General features: G+C 43.9%; 1 protein-coding gene across 1 annotated transcript in view; it reads left to right on the top strand.

Moving 5' to 3' along the window:
* ASB14 (ankyrin repeat and SOCS box containing 14) overlaps positions 1-18,373 on the top strand; it is a 59,813-nt gene that overhangs the window by 12,249 nt on the left and 29,191 nt on the right. Inside the window, exons 2-3 of the mRNA XM_089681902.1 lie at positions 4,272-4,434; positions 6,244-6,296. Coding sequence (XP_089538028.1) covers positions 4,313-4,434; positions 6,244-6,296 — 175 coding nt within the window. The 5' untranslated portion in view covers positions 4,272-4,312. The remainder of the gene's footprint in view (positions 1-4,271; positions 4,435-6,243; positions 6,297-18,373) is intronic.

The raw sequence follows: 18,373 nt of genomic DNA, 5'->3' as shown, positions 1-18,373 counted from the left end.
CACACTCTGCCATGTGCCACTTTCAGGTCTCCTCACACACTGCTGGTGTGTTGAATTTTTTGACATAGGGTGCTGGCAGATTACGGGCCTCCCATAGCTGCTGCCAGGCCCCTAATCTTCCATGGGCCCCTATACCGCCTCCTCATGCTGCTGCCAAGTCCAGAGTCTGTCATGGGTCCCTGTACGGCCTCCCATTGCTGCTGTCTCCATCGCCACACTCTGCCATGTGCCACTTTCAGGTCTCTTCACACTGCTGGTGTGTTGAATTTTTTGACATAGGGTGCTGGCAGATTACGGGCCTCCCATAGCTGCTGCCAGGCCCCTAATCTGCCATGGGCCCCTGTACCGCCTCCTCATGCTGCTGCCAGGTCCACAGTGTCTCATGCCATGTGCCACTTTCAGGTCTCCTCACACTGCTGGTGTGTTGAATTTTTTGACATAGGGTGCTGGCAGATTACGGGCCTCCTATAGCTGCTGCCAGGCCCCTAATCTGCCATGGGCCCCTATACCGCCTCCTCATGCTGCTGCCAGGTCCAGAGTCTCTCATGGGTCCCTGTACGGCCTCCCATTGCTGCTGTCTCCATCGCCACACTCTGCCATGTGCCACTTTCAGGTCTCCTCACACACTGCTGGTGTGTTGAATTTTTTGACATAGGGTGCTGGCAGATTACGGGCCTCCCATTGCTGCTGCCAGGCCCGTAATCTGCCATGGGCCCCCGTACCGACTCCTCATGCTGTGACGTTGCAACAAGGTGGAATTCAACCCTACATATGTTAGACCGCCTTTACGAACAGCAAAAGGCCATCACAGATTTCCTGATGTTAAAAGCGGATAAAGGTACTCCCTGTGTAACTTAGATGTCAGCCATTGGCAGCTCATGCGTGACACCTGCACTTGCTCAGGCCCTTTGAGGAGGCCACGCTATTCGTGAGTCGGCAGGACTATGGGATGAACCACGTCATTCCTCTGTTGCACGTCCTGGAACAAATGCTGTTAATAATGGCTGGTCAGTGGTGCGGTAGACGTGGCGCACAGATCTCAACGCCACATGACCCCTGTGGGGGCAGGACAGGAAGAAGAGGAGGAGGTAGAGGAGGACATTGGTGCTCAGGAATTATTGAGTGAAATGGGTGGTTTTTCCACTCAGCGGACAGGAGTGGAGGAGCAGGAGCATCTGGTAGAGGAGGAGGAAGAGGAGACAGAGGACCCAGACGCACCGTGGCAGTATGCTGTGGAGATGGAGGCAGGGAGTCCCTCGCATTCCTTGGCACAAATGGCCCATAGCATGCTCGCTTGCTTGCGTACCGACAGCCGAATAATAACCATCAGACAGAGGGATGACTTTTGGCTGTCCACCTTGTTGGACCCTCGCTACCGTTCCAAAATGGTGGCCTTTTTCACACCTGCTGAGAGGGAGGCCAAAATAACGTACTATAAAAACCACCTATGTAGTCAGCTGGTCTCTGCCTGTCTGCGCCAACATCCATCCTCAGACACTGTGGGCCCTGTGCGCTCGCGTTACGCTGCCATGGCAGCAGGGGAGGGGTGGGGTGGTAGGAGCAGTGGCAGCTCCACCAGCAGCAGCTGCCTCAGTCTGCAGTCGATGATGAGTAGCTTTCTTCACCAGCGCAGTGAGGAAACTAATAACCAGCCGCAGCAGCAGCAGCATCAGGTGGACCTGGAGCAGGACCTCAAACAACAGGCTTAGGCCTACTTGGACAGCACCCTGCCAACCGAGGTAGACAATCCCCTTGACTACTGGGCAACGAAACTTGACCTTTGGCCCCAACTAGCTGAATTTGCCCTTGAAAGGCTGTCATCCCGGCCAGTAGCGTGGCATCGGAGCGCGTGTTTAGTGCGGCAGGAGGTATTGCAACTCCGCGGAGGACACGACTGTCCACCCAAAGTGTGGAGAGACTCACGTTTGTGAAAATGAATCAGGTGTGGATTAGTCTGGATTTCAAACCACCAGTTCCTGACACAACTGACTAAATCCGCCATGAATCATGCCCCAAACATGTGCCACTTTCAGGTCTCCTCACACTGCTGGTGTGTTCCATTTTTTGTCATAGGGTGCTGGCAGATTACGGGCCTCCCATAGCTGCTGCCAGGCCCCTAATCTGCCATGGGCCCCTATACCGCCTCCTCATGCTGCTGCCAAGTCCAGAGTCTCTCATGGGTCCCTGTACGGCCTCCCATTGCTGCTGTCTCCATCGCCACACTCTGCCATGTGCCACTTTCAGGTCTCCTCACACTGCTGGTGTGTTCAATTTTTTGACATAGGGTGCTGGCAGATTACGGGCCTCCCATAGCTGCTGCCAGGCCCCTAATCTGCCATGGGCCCCTATACCGCCTCCTCATGCTGCTGCCAAGTCCAGAGTCTGTCATGGGTCCCTGTACGGCCTCCCATTGCTGCTGTCTCCATCGCCACACTCTGCCATGTGCCACTTTCAGGTCTCCTCACACTGCTGGTGTGTTGAATTTTTTGACATAGGGTGCTGGCAGATTACGGGCCTCCCATAGCTGCTGCCAGGCCCCTAATCTGCCATGGGCCCCTATACCGCCTCCTCATGCTGCTGCCAAGTCCAGAGTCTGTCATGGGTCCCTGTACGGCCTCCCATTGCTGCTGTCTCCATCGCCACACTCTGCCATGTGCCACTTTCAGGTCTCCTCACACTGCTGGTGTGTTGAATTTTTTGACATAGGGTGCTGGCAGATTACGGGCCTCCTATAGCTGCTGCCAGGCCCCTAATCTGCCATGGGCCCCTATACCGCCTCCTCATGCTGCTGCCAGGTCCAGAGTCTCTCATGGGTCCCTGTACGGCCTCCCATTGCTGCTGTCTCCATCGCCACACTCTGCCATGTGCCACTTTCAGGTCTCCTCACACACTGCTGGTGTGTTCAATTTTTTGTCATAGGGTGCTGGCAGATTACGGGCCTCCTATAGCTGCTGCCAGGCCCCTAATCTGCCATGGGCCCCTATACCGCCTCCTCATGCTGCTGCCAGGTCCAGAGTCTCTCATGGGTCCCTGTACGGCCTCCCATTGCTGCTGTCTCCATCGCCACACTCTGCCATGTGCCACTTTCAGGTCTCCTCACACACTGCTGGTGTGTTCCATTTTTTGTCATAGGGTGCTGGCAGATTACGGGCCTCCCATTGCTGCTGCCAGGCCTGTAATCTGCCATGGGCCCCCGTACCGCCTGGTCACGCTGCTGCTGGGTCCACAGTGTGACATGGGTCCCTGTACCGCCTCCCATTGCTCCCACTCTGCCATGTGCCACTTTCAGGTCTCCTCACACTCCTGCTGGTTTCCATTTTGTCATAGGTTGCTGGCAGATTACAGGCCTCCCATAGGTGCTGCCAGGCCCCAAATCTGCCATGGGCCCCCGTACCGCCTCGTCACGCTGCTGCTGGGTCCACAGTGTGACATGGGTCCCTGTACCGCCTCCCATTGCTCCCACTCTGCCATGTGCCACTTTGAGGTCTCCTCACACTCCTGCTGGTTTCCATTTTGTCATAGGTTGCTGTATGGCCTCCCATTGCTGCTGCCTCCACCGCCACACTGTGGCTCCAAACACTGGTTTTGGCCCCGTGACTGGCCAAATGAGTGAAGTGTGCGGTGATTCTAAGATCGACGGCACTCATCTGCATGTCATACTGACTGACAGTATTATTTCTCTTCCCCAGCAGACTCCAAGGGCATTTAAATTAAAGGTACAGTGTTCTGCACTAATATTAAGTCTCTCTGAAGCCTAGAAACACCCTTTTTTAAGTTAAATTCACAGCGAATATATTCGACTCGAATCGAATATTGTCCACGAATTCGCCGAATCAGTCGAATCGAATTTTTGAATACTTCGCTCATCTCTATTGGTAACGCTACAGTATGGTACACATCCTGCCCCTAATAAATAGTACAAAACAATAGCTGACAAATTACAGCATGCAAAACAATCCAGACTTTATTGGGCAGCTGGTCACTATGAAAACAGAGGGGCTTTTCTAGGGACTGTCCCTGAAATAAGTGACAGCTGGCAACTGTAGCAATATTATATAATTATAGCATGAATTAACAAGCATGCAGACAATGTGAGTGTCCAGTGGGTACTGATAACCTTAAAACTAAAGCTGGACATACGTTAATAGATTTTCGAACGTAGATGGTAACATGTCCAGCTTTAGAAAATGGAAAATAATATCTCCTGTGTCATTGCCAGTGCTGTGATGGCATTATAATACATTTCAATGTTTTATTTGCGGCACAACTAGATTTAAATGTCAGCTGTCCCCTTCAGTGTTCTCCAAACACAATGGACTTATCTACATTTGGTGATGATCTGGATGATGATGTTGCAGCCCAGTATGTTATACATCAAAGTCTTCAAGAAGCCTTCAAAAAGGATTCTGTTGTGGAGACCATAGAGAACAGCAGGTAACATTTTGTTTGCATCATTATGAATGAATTAATGAATGATGAATTAATACATTTCAACTGATTATCAGAGGCTCAAAGGAAAATTTTAAAATGTAGCATATGGTAGTTTTTCTTTTTCAATATGGCAGTGCAAACAGCACTAAAAGAGTGTACAGGTAAAGGACACACAGTGAGCGCTCTCAAAGAAACAGCAGCTGAACATCCAGGAAAAACGCATGTAAAAATCCTCAGTAAAACATATACATATAAAAATGCAGCGCTGTAAAATGATCAAATCATGCAAATCAACACAATAATAGTCCTGAAAAGGTGCTCATTAATTCCCAGTGCCAATGGAAAGAATGCAAACTAACCAGAAGCGCATTTAAATTACGCATGTGTGAAAGAAATCCTGGAGATTCCCCTCTCTCCCTCTGGTCAGAAAATGGACCCTTGCTCTACCTCAGAAGAAGTGCGTGCGCACGAAACGCGTCAGAAAGAGCCTGTGGACGTCTTTGACACTACGCCGCCGGTGCCATGTGGAGGCCCGGCGGCCACCTATAATTTTAAGAGGGTCAGTGGGTCACTTTCACTTGCCACCTGATTATATGTTTTACTTGTTTTTTTTTAATAAATTGAAGTAATATACTACACTATGAGTATCTCTCTGTGTTCTCTGTGAGGGGTCTTTCTCCCAATTTCACAGCCACAGAGTGATTTCAATCCCAGCCCTGGTTCCATTGAAGAGGAATGTCCTATCCTGGGAGCTTCCTGACCTGCAGGATTTCGTTTTCCCACTAGAGGGCGTTATCGTCATCCATTTCAGCACATATCCATTTTCTGACCAGAGGGAGAGAGAGGAATCTCCAGGATTTCTTACACACATGCGTATTTTAAATGAGCTTCTGGTTAGTTTGCATTCTTTCCATTGGCACTGGGAATTAATGATCACCTTTTCAGGATTATTATTGTGTTGATTTGCATGATTTGATCATTTTACAGCGCTGCATTTTTATATGTATAAGCACTAAAAGAGTACAAAATCCATTGGCAACCAATCAGATTTAACGTCATGTTACGGCCCTTTTCAAACTGATCAGTTCTGATCAGTTCTTCTTCTGCTTTTGCCATAAAAAGAAAGAAGGAAAATGTATGACCATTAAATCCCGTGAGACTCTTTACACTAGTCAGTTGCATTTTTAAATATCCTGCATGCTACATTTTTGGTGTGGTTAAAACAAAATGCAGCAAAAACGCACCTCCCCACTAAAATGAATGGAAAATGCACCAAAAACACAGCAAAAATGCATGTAGTTGCATCTTTGGTATGTTTTTTGAGTCACGAGTCACAGATACAAGATACACTGGATATGAGGCAAAAACACATATGCGTATTTACCGCATTTTACAACAGAGCTTAATTTGGAAACATCAGAATAAAAATAGACTTCTAACAGATAGCTGTGGCAGTTTTAATCCCATGGCCACAATGTGTATGCAAGATGTATGGATTTTCATGGGGTTTGAAAAAATTCATATTGTATTAGATTTCTGAGTATATTGGGGATGTCAGTACTAAACACACTCTCATACAAATATTTGCATACATGATGAAAAACTATATTGGATTTCTATCAATATCATTTTATTTTTTACAAGTTTATATTACTGATGTTTCTATTTTTTTATTGTTTGTATAAAAGAAGATGAATGAAAGTACTTCAATAGAGCACTTTGCATGTGATCGAAAACAAAATGTATAAATCCCTGTGATACTTGTACAAAGCTTATAAAATTAACTTGTATGTAATCATTTGTCTGTTTCAGCACCTTTTCCATGAGTTCAGAACATAACAAGATTGTGGCTGCCATACAAGTCGGTTTGTGACTTTAGCTTTACTGTACATGTTTTTGTCTTATTGTTTCACTGTGTATTATAATATCTAGTAGACATAGGTGTGCACAGCCTACTGCATTAGGGTTTCCACCCCAATGCACAAGTACACATGTATGCACGTGTGTGTGTGTGTATATATATACATACAGTGGATATAAAAAGTCTGCACACCCCTGTTAAAATGTCATGTTTCTGTGATGTAAAAAAAATTAGACAAAGATAAATAATTTCAGAACTTTTTCCACCTTTAAGGTAACCTATAAACGGTACAACTCAATTGATCAACAAACTGAAATCTTTTAGATGGAGGGAAGTAAAAATAAAAAACTAAAATAATATGGTTGCATAAGTGTGCGCACCCTTAAACTAATACTTTGTTGAAGCACCTTTTGATTTTATTACAGCACTCAGTCTTTTTGGGTATGAGTCTATCAGCATGGCACATCTTGACTTGGCAATATTTGCCCACTCTTCCTTCCAAATCACTCCAAATCTGTCAGTCCTGTGCACCTACCTCTTCAGATCAACCCACAGATTTTCAATCGGATTCAGGTCTGGGCTCTGGCTGGGCCATTCCAAAACTTTAATCTTCTTCTGGTGAAGCCATTCCTTTGTTGATTTGGATGTATGCTTTGGGTCGTTGCCATGCTGAAAGATTAAGTTCCTCTTCATGTTCAGCTTTCTAGCAGAAGCCTAAAGGTTTTGTGCCAATATTGACTGATATTTGGGACTGTTCATAATCCCCTCTACCATGACTAAGGCCTCAGTTCCAGGTGAAGAAAAACAGCCCTAACGCATGATGCTGCCACCACCATGCTTCACTGTGGGTATGATGTTGTTTTGGTGATGTGCAGTGTTGTTTTTGCACCAAACCTATCTTTTGGAATTATGGCCAAAAAGTCCAACCTTGGTTTCATCAGACCATAACACATTCTCCCACATGCTTTTGGGAGACTTCAGATGTGTTTTTGCAAAATTTAGCTGGGCTTGGATGTTTTTCTTTGTAAGAAAAGGCTTCCGTCTTGCCACTCTACTCCATAGCCCAGATATATGAAGAATACGGGAGATTGTTGTCATATGTACCACACAGCCAGTACATGCCAGATATTCCTGCAGCTCCTTTGATGTTGCTGTAGGCCTCTTGGCAGCCTCCCAAACCAATTTTCTTCTTGTCTTTTCATCAATTTTGGAGGGACGTCCAGTTCTTGGTAATGTAACTGTTGCACCATATTTTCTCCACTTGATGATGACTGTCTTCACTGTGTTCCATGGTATATCTAATGCCTTGGAAATTCTTTTGTACCCTTCTCCTGACTGATACCTTTTAAAACTGAGAACCCTCTGATGCTTTGGAAGCTCTCTGTGGACCATGGCTTTTGCTGTAGAATGCGACTAAGAAAATGTCAGGAAAGACCTACTAGAACAGCTGGACTTTATTTGGGGTTAATCAGAGGCATTTTAAATGATGGCAGGTGTGTACTGACTCCTATTTAACATGATTTTGAATGTGAATGCTTCATTCTGAACACAGCTACATTCTCAGTTATAAGAGGGTGTGCACACTTATACAACCACATTATTTTAGTTTTTTATGTTTACTTCCCCCCCCCTAAAAGATTTCAGTTTGTTTTTCAATTGAGTTGTATGGTTTATAGGTCACATTAGGTGGAAAAAGTTCTGAAATTATTTATCTTTGCCTAATTTTTTTTACATCACAGAAACCTGACATTTTAACAGGAGTGTATAGACTTTTTATATCCACTGTATATATACACTGCTCAAAAAGGAACACTTTGAAAACACATCAGATCTCAATGGGGAAAAATATCATGCTGGATATCTATACTGATATGGACTGGGTAATGTGTTAGGAACGTAAAGATGCCCCATTGTTTGATGGAAATGAAAATGATCAACCTACAGAGGACTGAATTCAATGACACCCCGAAAATCAAAATGAAAAAATGATACAGCATGCTAGTCCATTTTGCTGAAATTTAATTGCAGCAACTCAAAATGGTACTCAGTAGTTTGTTTGGCCCCCACATGTTTGTATGCATGCCTGACAATGTCGGGGCATGCTCCTAATGAGCCGAAGGATGGTGTCCTGGGATATTTCCTCCCAGATTTGGACCAGGGCATCACTGAGCTCCTGGACAGTCTGAGGTGCAACCTGGCGGCATTGGATGGACTGAAACATGATATCCCAGAGGTGTTCTGTAGGATTTAGGTCAGGCAAGCGTGGGGGCCATTCAATGGTATCAATTCATTCATCTTCCAAGAACTACCTGTATACTCTTTCCACATGAGGCCGGGCATTGTCGTGCACCAGGAGGAACCCAGGACCCACTGTACCAGCGTAGGGTCTGACAATGGTCCAAGGATTTCATCCCAATACCTAATGGCAGTCAGGGTACCTGGTCTGTGTGTCTCTCCATGGGTATGCCTCCCCAGACCATCACTGACCCACCGCCAAAACAGTCATGCTGAACGAAGTTACAGGCGGCATAATGTTCTCCAGACCCTTTCACGTCTATCATATGTTTTCTGGGTGAACCTGCTCTCATCTGTGAAAAGCACGAGGCGCCAGTGGTGGACCTGCCAGTTCTGGTGTTCAATGACAAATGCCAATGGAGCTCTATGGTGCCAGGCAGTGAGCACAGGGCCCACTAGAGGACGTCTGGCCACCCTCATGAAGTCTGTTTCTGATTGTTTGGTCAGACATATTCACACCAGTGGCCTGTTGGAGGTCATTTTGTAGGGCTCTGGCAGTGCTCATTCTGTTCCTCCTTGCACAATGGAGCAGATACTGGTCCTGCTGATGGGTTAAGGACCTTGTACAGCCCTGTCCAGCTCTCCTAGAGTAACTGCCTGTCTCCTGGAATCTCCTCCATGCTCTCGAGACTGTGTGCTGGGAGACACAGCAAACCTTCTAGCAATGGCGCGTATTGATGTGCCATCCTGTAGGAGTTGGACTGCCTGTGCAGCATCTGTAGGGTCCTGGTATCGCCTTATGCTACCAGTAGTGACACTGATCCTAGCCAAATGCAAAACTAGTGAAAGACAGTCAGAAAAGATGAGCAGGGAAAAAAATGTCCGCTGACTCCACCTGTAAAACCATTCTTGTTTTGGGGGTCGTCTCATTGTTGCCCATCTAGTGCACCTGTTGTTAATTTAATTAACACCAAAGCAGCTGAAATTGACTAACAACCCCCTTAGCTACTGTGTTCCCTTAATTTTTTTGCGAACTGTGTATATGTGTATATATATATATATATATATATATATATATAAAGTTGTGTTCAAAATAATAGCAGTCAGACATCACTAACCTGATCAATCACTGTTTTTGGTAGAAATTATATTTCTACATGGCAAATAACAGTCATGACATGCATGCTGCATGCTGCATGCTGCTGATTCTGTGTAATTGAATCACTAATTGAAAAGGGCATGTTCAAAATAATAGCATAATAGTGTGGAGTTCTATTAGTGAGGTCATTCATTCTTTGAAAAACAGGTGGCAATTATTGCCCTTATTTAACGAAGGAAGGCAGCAAATGTTGTACATGCTGGTTACAGTGCATTTCTCTCTGAAATTCTGAGGAAAATGGGTCGTTCCAGACATTGTTCAGAAGAACAGCGTACCTTGATTAAAAAGTTGATTGGAGAGGGGAAAACATATAAAGAAGTGCAGAAAATGATAGGCTGCTCAGCTAAAATGATCGCAAATGCTTTAAAATGGCAACCAAAACCTGAAAGACGTGGAAGAAAGCGAAAAACTACCATTTGAATGGATAGAAGAATAGCCAAAATGGCAAGGACTCAGCCAACAATCAGCTCCAGGAAGATCAAAGAAGGTCTAAAGTTACTTATGAGTACTCTTACAATTAGAAGACGCCTATGTGAAGCCAAGCTATCTGCATGAAGCCCCCACAAAGTCCTACTGTTGAAAAAAAGACATGTGCTGAAGAGGTTACAATTTGCCAAAGAGCACATTGACTGACCTAAAGAGAAATGGCCCAACATTTTGTGGACTTATGAAAGTAAGATTGTTCTTTTTGGGTCTAGTGGCCGGAGACAGTTTGTCAGGCGACCCCCCAAACACTGAATTCAAGCCACAGTACACTGTGAAGACAGTGAAGCATGGTTGCGTAAGCATCATGATATGGGGATGTTTCTGATACTAAGGTGTTGGGCCTATTTATCGCATACCAGGGATCATGGATCAGTTTGAATACATCCGAATACTTGAAGAGGTCATGCTGCCTTCTGCTGAAGAGGAAATGCCCTTGAAATGGGTGTTCCAACAAGACAAAGACCCCAAACACACCAGTAAACGTGCTACATCTTGGTTCCAGACCAACAAGATTGACGTTATGGAGTGGCCAGCCCAATCCCCGGATCTTAATCCAATAGAAAACTTGTGGGGTGACATCAAAAATGCAGTTTATGAGGCAAAACCAAGAAATAGAGAAGAACTGTGGAATGTAGTCCAATCATCCTGGGCTGGAATACCTGTTCACAGGTGCCAGAAGTTGGTTGACTCCATGCAACACAGATGTACAGCAGTTCTCAGAAACAGTGCTTATACAACTAAATATTAATTACTGTATTTTTCGCTCCATAAGACGCACCTGACCATAAGATGCACCTAGGTTTTAGAGGCAGAAAACAGGAAAAAAAAATTCTGAACTAATGGACTGCAGACATAGTATAGGGGATGACCAGAGACTGCGGACACAGTACAGGAGATGACCAGAGACTGCGGACATAGTACAGATGACCAGAGACTGCGGACACAGTACAGGAGATGACCAGAGACTGCGGACACAGTACAGGAGATGACCAGAGACTGCGGACACAGTACATGAGATGGACCAGAGACTGCTGACACAGTACAGGAGATGACCAGAGACTGCGGACACAGTACAGGGATGACCAGAGACTGCGGACAGCACAGGGATGACCAGAGACTGTGGACATAGTACAGGAGATGACCAGAGACTGTGGACACAGTACAGGGATGACCAGAGACTGCGGACATAGTACAGGAGATGACCAGAGACTGCGGACAGCACAGGGATGACCAGAGACTGCGGACAGCACAGGGATGACCAGAGACTGCGGACAGCACAGGGATGACCAGAGACTGCGGACAGTACAGGGATGACCAGAGACTGCGGATAGTACAGGGGATGACTGCTGACCTTTGGGGAGGGGGGGGAGCGGGTACCTGAATTTGACAGATACCCGCTCCCACTTCCGCGGAGTTGTTCTTTCATCTTACCTGTTCCTCGATCCAGCCGCGCGCTGTCTTCCCGGCTTCTGTAATGACAGCCGGGTGCCCAGTGCGCATGAGCGAGAAGCACTTGCGCTTTGTGATTGGTCCGGTGGCTTCTGGGATCTGTCATGTGTCCCAGGTGCCGCCTTATCATTCACAAAAAGCACCGCTTCTTGCGCATGCTCACTTGACACCCGGCTGTCATGCCCACACTACAGAAGCCGGGAAGACCGCGCCGCTGGATAGAGGAACGGGTAAGATGAAAGAACAACTCCACGGAAGTGGGAGCGGGTACCTGTCAAATTCAGGTACCCGCTCCCCCTCCCTCCCCAAAGGTCAGCAGTCATCTCTAAGGTCCCGCTGTAGAGCTGAGCGGCCGGCCCGGTATTCTGACACGGCGGCAGTGGAAATACCGGACCGGACGCTCCATATTCGCTCCATAAGACGCACTGACATTTTCCCCCTTTTTTTGGGGAGAAAAAAGTGCGTCTTATGGAGCGAAAAATACGGTAAGTGATTCAAAGGAAAGCAAAATCTTCCAACATTTTTCAGTTTATATAGTGAATGTTTGCGTTTGTAAAGAAGAATACAAACACTGCTATTTTTTTGAGCAGTCTAATATTCACTTTTCTTCAAATTTTTAGAGGAACAACACAAATTTGATATATTTGTCTTCATGTTTTGATTTAGAATAGAATGTGTAGTGTTCCCAATGCATTTGTGTGTATGGAAATAATAGCTAATAGAAGGATTTTGAGCTTTATTCACTTTTTGCAACACACTGCTATTATTTTGAACACAACTGTATGTGTATATATATACAGTGGGGATCGAAAGTTTGGGCACCCCAGCAAAAAATTTGTATTAATGTGCATAAAGAAGCCAAGGAAAGATGGAAAAATCTCCAAAAGGCATCAAATTACAGATTCGACATTCTTATAATATGTCAACAAAAGTTAGATTTTATTTCCATCATTTACACTTTCAAAATAACAGAAAACACAAAAAAGGCGTCTGCAAAAGTTTGGGCACCCTGCAGAGTTAATATCTTGTACTGCCCCCTTTGGCAAGTATCACAGCTTGTAAACGCTTTCTGTAGCCAGCCAAGAGTCTTTCAATTCTTGTTTGAGGTATCTTAGCCCATTCTTCCTTACAAAAGTCTTCCAGTTCTTTGAGATTTTTGAGCTGTCTGTCACGCACTGCTCTTTTAAGGTCTATCCATAGATTTTCAATTATGTTGAGGTCAGGAGATTGTGAAGGCCATGGCAAAACCTTCAGTTTACGCCTCTTGATGTAATCCCCCATGGATTTCGAGGTGTGTTTAGGATCATTATCTATTTGTAGAAGCCATCCTCTCTTTAACTTCAGCTTTTTCACAGATGGCATCAAGTTACCATCCAAAATTTGCTGAAATTTTATTGAATCCATTTTTCCTTCTACTCGTGAGATGTTCCCTGTGCCACTGGCTGCAACACAACCCAAAAGCATGATTGATCCAACCCCATGCTTAACAGTTGGACAGAGGTTCTTTTCATTAAATTCTGTGGCCCTTCTTCTCCAAACGTACCTTTGCTCATTCCGGCCAAAAAGTTCAATTTTAACCTCATCGGTCCACAGAACTTGTTTCCAAAATGCATCAGGCTTGTCTATATGTTCATTTGCAAAGTTCAAACGATGATTTTTGTGGTGAGGACGTAGAAGAGGTTTTCTTCTGATGACTCTTCCATGAAGACCATATTTGTACAAGTATCTCTTTATAGTGGAATAGTGTACCACAACTCCAGTGTCTGCCAGATCTTTCTGGAGGGATCGTGCAGTCAAATGTGGGTTTTGAATTGTTTTTCTCACAATCCTGCGAGCTGTTCTGTCTGATATTTTTCTTGGTCTTCCAGATCTTGCTTTAACTTCCACTGTTCCTGATGACTGCCATTTCTTAATTACATTCCGAACAGAGGATATTGACATCTGAAAACGCTTTGCTATCTCCTTATAACCTTCTCCAGCTTTGTGAGCGTCAACTATTTTCAGTTTCAGTTTTCTAGACAACTGCTTAGAAGAACCCATGGTGCTGATTGTTGGGGCAAGGTCAGATGAGTCTGGGCATTTAAAACCTTTGAGATTGACATCACCTGGTCTTCCCAGACGATGATTGAGAACAATCCATGACACTGGCAGGTCTCAGCTTGGCAAAGGGGGCAGTGCATGCTATAAATTCTGCAGGGTGCCCAAACTTTTGCAGACGCCATTTTTTTGTTTTCTGTTATTTTGAAAGTGTAAATGATGGAAATAAAATCTAACTTTTGTTGACATATTATAAGAATGTCGAATCTGTAATTTGATGCCTTTTGGAGATTTTTCCATCTTTCCTTGGCTTCTTTATGCACATTAATACAAATTTTTAGCTGGGGTGCCCAAACTTTCGATCCCCACTGTATATATATATATATATATATATATATATATATATGGGTTTGTTTTTCTCAGAGAATAGGTGCAGGAACTCCCTCCTTCCGAGTCACCTGCAAGCACCATCCTTTAGTTCCACTGCCTACCCACCTACCAGTACAACCCCCTATTAGTGAATACAGAACCAAGTATTATTTTGTGGTGTGAAGTAATTTGTATGGAATTTACTAAAGAAAACATAAAAAGCAGTAAAAAGGATTCCTTGCTGCCAACAACAATAGACCCCCTCTAGCAGCAATAGATCTTTCAGTATCCAGCAACAACGGACCCCTCTCTCAAAAGTAGATCCCTCCCAGCAACAATTGACCCTTCAGCAACAATAGACCCTTCCCTCATTAAGAGATCCTCCCCCAGGAACAATAGATTCCCCAGCAGACAGCATAAATAGACTCTGCAGCACACCCCAGCACTCCTTGTATTCAGTGCTGGAGGTGCCTGGAACTGCGTTCTCCTGCGTTCCTGCTGAAAAAAAGCCATATATATGTGTATATATATATAAATAAATATATATATATATATATATATATATATATATATATATATAAATATATATGTATATACAGGTGAAACTCGAAAAATTAGAATATCATGCAAAAGTTCATTTATTTCAGTAATGCAACTTAAAAGGTGAAACTAATATATGAGATAGACTCATTACATGCAAAGCAAGATAGTTCAAGCCGTGATTTGTCATAATTGTGATGATTATGGCTTACAGCTCATGAAAACCCCAAATCCACAATCTCAGAAAATTAGAATATTGTGAAAAGGTGCAATATTCTCGGCTCAAAGTGTCCCACTCTAATCAGCTAATTAAGCCATAACACCTGCAAAGGGTTCCTGAGCCTTTAAATGGTCTCTCAGTCTGGTTCAGTAGGAATCACAATCATGGGAAAGACTGCTGACCTGACAGTTGTGCAGAAAACCATCATTGCCACCCTCCATAAGGAGGGAAAGCCTCAAAAGGTAGTTGCAAAAGAAGTTGGATGTTCCCCAAGTGCTGTATCAAAGCACATTAATAGAAAGTTATGTGGAAGGGAAAATTGCGGAAGAAAAAGTGCACAAGCAGCAGGGATGACCGCAGCCTGGAGAGGATTGTCAGGAAAAGGCCATTCAAAAGTGTTGGGGACTTTCACAAGGAGTGGACTGAGGCTGGAGTCAGTGCATCAAGAGCCACCATACACAAACGGATCCTGGACATGGGCTTCAAATGTCGTATTCCTCTTCTTAAGCCGCTCCTGAACAATAAACAACATCAGAAGCGTCTTACCTGGGCTAAAGAAAAACAGACCTGGTCTGTTGCTCAGTGGTCCAAAGTCCTCTTTTCTAATGAGAGCAACTTTTGCATCTCATTTGGAAACCAAGTACCCAGAGTATGGAGGAAGAATGGAGAGGCACACACTGCAAGATGCTTGAAGTCCAGTGTAAAGTTTCCACAGTCTGTGTTGATTTGGGGAGCCATGTCATCTGCTGGTGTTGGTCCACTGTGCTTCATTAAGTCCAGGGTCAACGCAGCCGTCTACCAGGAGATTTTGGAGCATTTCATGCTTCCTTCCACAGACAAGCTTTATGGGGATGCTGATTTCATTTTCCAGCAGGACTTGGCACCTGCCCACACTGCCAAAAGCACCAAAACCTGGTTCAATGACCGTGGAATTACTGTGCTTGATTGGCCAGCAAACTCGCCTGACCTGAACCCCATAGAGAATCTATGGGGCATTGCCAAGAGAAAGATCAGAGATATGAGACCGAACAATGCAGAAGAGCTGAAGGCCGCTATTGAAGCATCCTGGTCTTCCATAACACCTCAGCAGTGCCACAGGCTGATAGCTTCCATGCCACACCGCATTGAGGCAGTAATTGCTGCAAAAGCGGCCCAAACCAAGTACTGAGTACATATGCATGCTTATACTTTTCAGAGGTCCGATATTGTTCTATGTACAATCCTTGTTTTATTGATTGCATGTAATATTCTAATTTTCTGAGATTGTGGATTTGGGGTTTTCAATAGCTGTAAGCCATAATCATCACAATTATGACAAATCACGGCTTGAACTATCTTGCTTTGCATGTAATGAGTCTATCTCATATATTAGTTTCAACTTTTAAGTTGCATTACTGAAATAAATTAACTTTTGCACGATATCATAATTTTTCGAGTTTCACCTGTATATATATTTATATTTATATATACATACACACACAGGCACACACACTCTTATACATACATATAGCCAAACATTTTATATATTTTTAAATGTACTCAATTTTTTTTTTATTACATACACACTTATCAAGTGTTTATCTTTTTTTTAAAGCGGTAGTAAACTTAAGCTCACAAATCATCTGCAACTAAAAGCCACAAATGTTTACCTTTTTAAAACACATCACAATTTAATTTATCCCCCTACCGTGTTTATTCTTTCTTGTGTATTTTCTTGTGTATTTTGTTTTATCTGTGTCCCAGCTGAAGCCGGAAACATCTTATCTGCTGTCCGCTGCTTCCTCCCCAAAGCATACACCCATTCCTCTGTGTCATCTTGCGCATGCGCAGTGGACCCGCTTGCTCTATTGATGCTGACGTAGCAAGTAATATATGGTGTATCAGGAAAGTCTCAATAGATATGCAATCTCGCAAGATAGCCTGCTGATGATGCAGAAATGACATTAAGATGAATAGACTGACGAAACGTGGATCAGGGTGTAAATAGGGGCCAAAATGCGCATACGCTGTTGACAAAACTGGAGAAATCAAGCGTTTTTTGCCACAGGGTGCAAGTTGAAACAGTAAGAAAGACACTAATATGTCAATGTTAATCCAGACTGTGTTACATGAGAACAAGTGAATAAGAGTTCACTACCACTTTACCTTAACATTTAATTAACCCCTTAGTAACTGAAGGTAAAACAAATGTTAATGCCTGAACATGCAGTAGTTTTGCAATTTTGACATGTTAATAAAACTGTACATATCATCGCAATTACTTTGTATATCCAGGTGGATTATACCTTGGTTATTTTCAGGACAAATTGGGCTTTCATTTGGTGGTAAATAGAAATGGATATCTCCTGATTTTTTTTGTATTATCGTAGGAAAACTGTCCCAAAATAGAAAGAGAAACAGCTAAATTTAAATTCTTCTACTCCTGACGATCGCAGCAAAGCGACATATAGTATGTACAATGTATATTATTTGTTGTTTGTAGCCATAGTAGAGCCCTAAAACAATAGTATGCATTTTGCTTCTTTTTAACCTGCCTAGAACACACTGACACTAACTGAAACTGATAATAATTTAAACATGCTTGTTTCAAAAATCCTACCGAAAATGTGCAGACCCTAACCTTTGACTCTTGCCTTAACCCTAACACTAACCCTGGCAGTGACCTATATCAAACCTTGATCTAGTTATTCTTTGCTTTCTTTCTTTTTTTTTTTCAATTTTCTTTTTTTTACACAATTTTTGTTTGTTTACATCTTTCTCTCCTGCAAGGAGAGAAAGATACAGTGGATCTCCATTCAGAGGAGAAAGAAAACACAGGGGTGGGCTGCACAGTGACTGTGATAGCCAATCAGTGATGGTAAGGTGATTGGGAACTGAGAATCTCAATAAGAGCCAGACCTCTGTGCTGAGAGAGTGCTGCACAGCATGCTCCCAGCACAAACAAAGGAGTGATAATGCTAATGCACACTGGGTGATTAGGGTGTGTCCAGGCACACCTTGTGTGCACACCTATTCTTTTTCCTATTCTCTAAAGACAAAACATAGTTGTCAACTGCTGTGAAAGCTGACAACCACTGTAGTAGCTGGCTCTACTACAGTGATTTGTACAAACTTCAGGATCTCTATAGCTCACTAATCACTGCCATCATTTACTGAATGCTTCGTATTTGTTTTCAGTGAAAACAAGGCAGAGAGGAAGGGTGGTGCCAATAGTACCTTTCAGAGCTTGAATGTTAGCTGATGCAGCAGGAATTGTCTGAAATTTGAGTTATATATTACCAGCTAATGCCACGTACCCAGTCACACTCACTATATCTCTGTATAACTAAAGTGTTTGTCTAGTCAAAACTGTTTTTTTTTTTCAGTTTTAGATAGAGTGGCTGTGGAAGAAAATCCCTGTCTTGTTTTTACTGCCTGAAGTGGTAGACTGATGGCGCTGAAACCTTAGGTGGATGTACTTGGGTATTGATTGATGTATTTGGCCAAAGTGTACTTGTGGTATCCCAATGGGATATCTAAGTGATGCTGCTCTCCAAAACTGGATTGAGAATTGGAACAGTTGCCTCGTATTCTAGAAATTAGGTTT

Source organism: Staurois parvus, unplaced genomic scaffold (assembly GCF_062004578.1).
Source record: "Staurois parvus isolate SC_StPar_1 unplaced genomic scaffold, SC_StPar_1.0 ptg000282l, whole genome shotgun sequence".
In the NCBI taxonomy this organism is placed as follows: Eukaryota; Metazoa; Chordata; class Amphibia; order Anura; family Ranidae; genus Staurois; species Staurois parvus.
The sequence above is the reverse complement of the archived record's forward strand: the minus strand, read 5'-3'. Positions and strand labels throughout refer to the sequence as shown.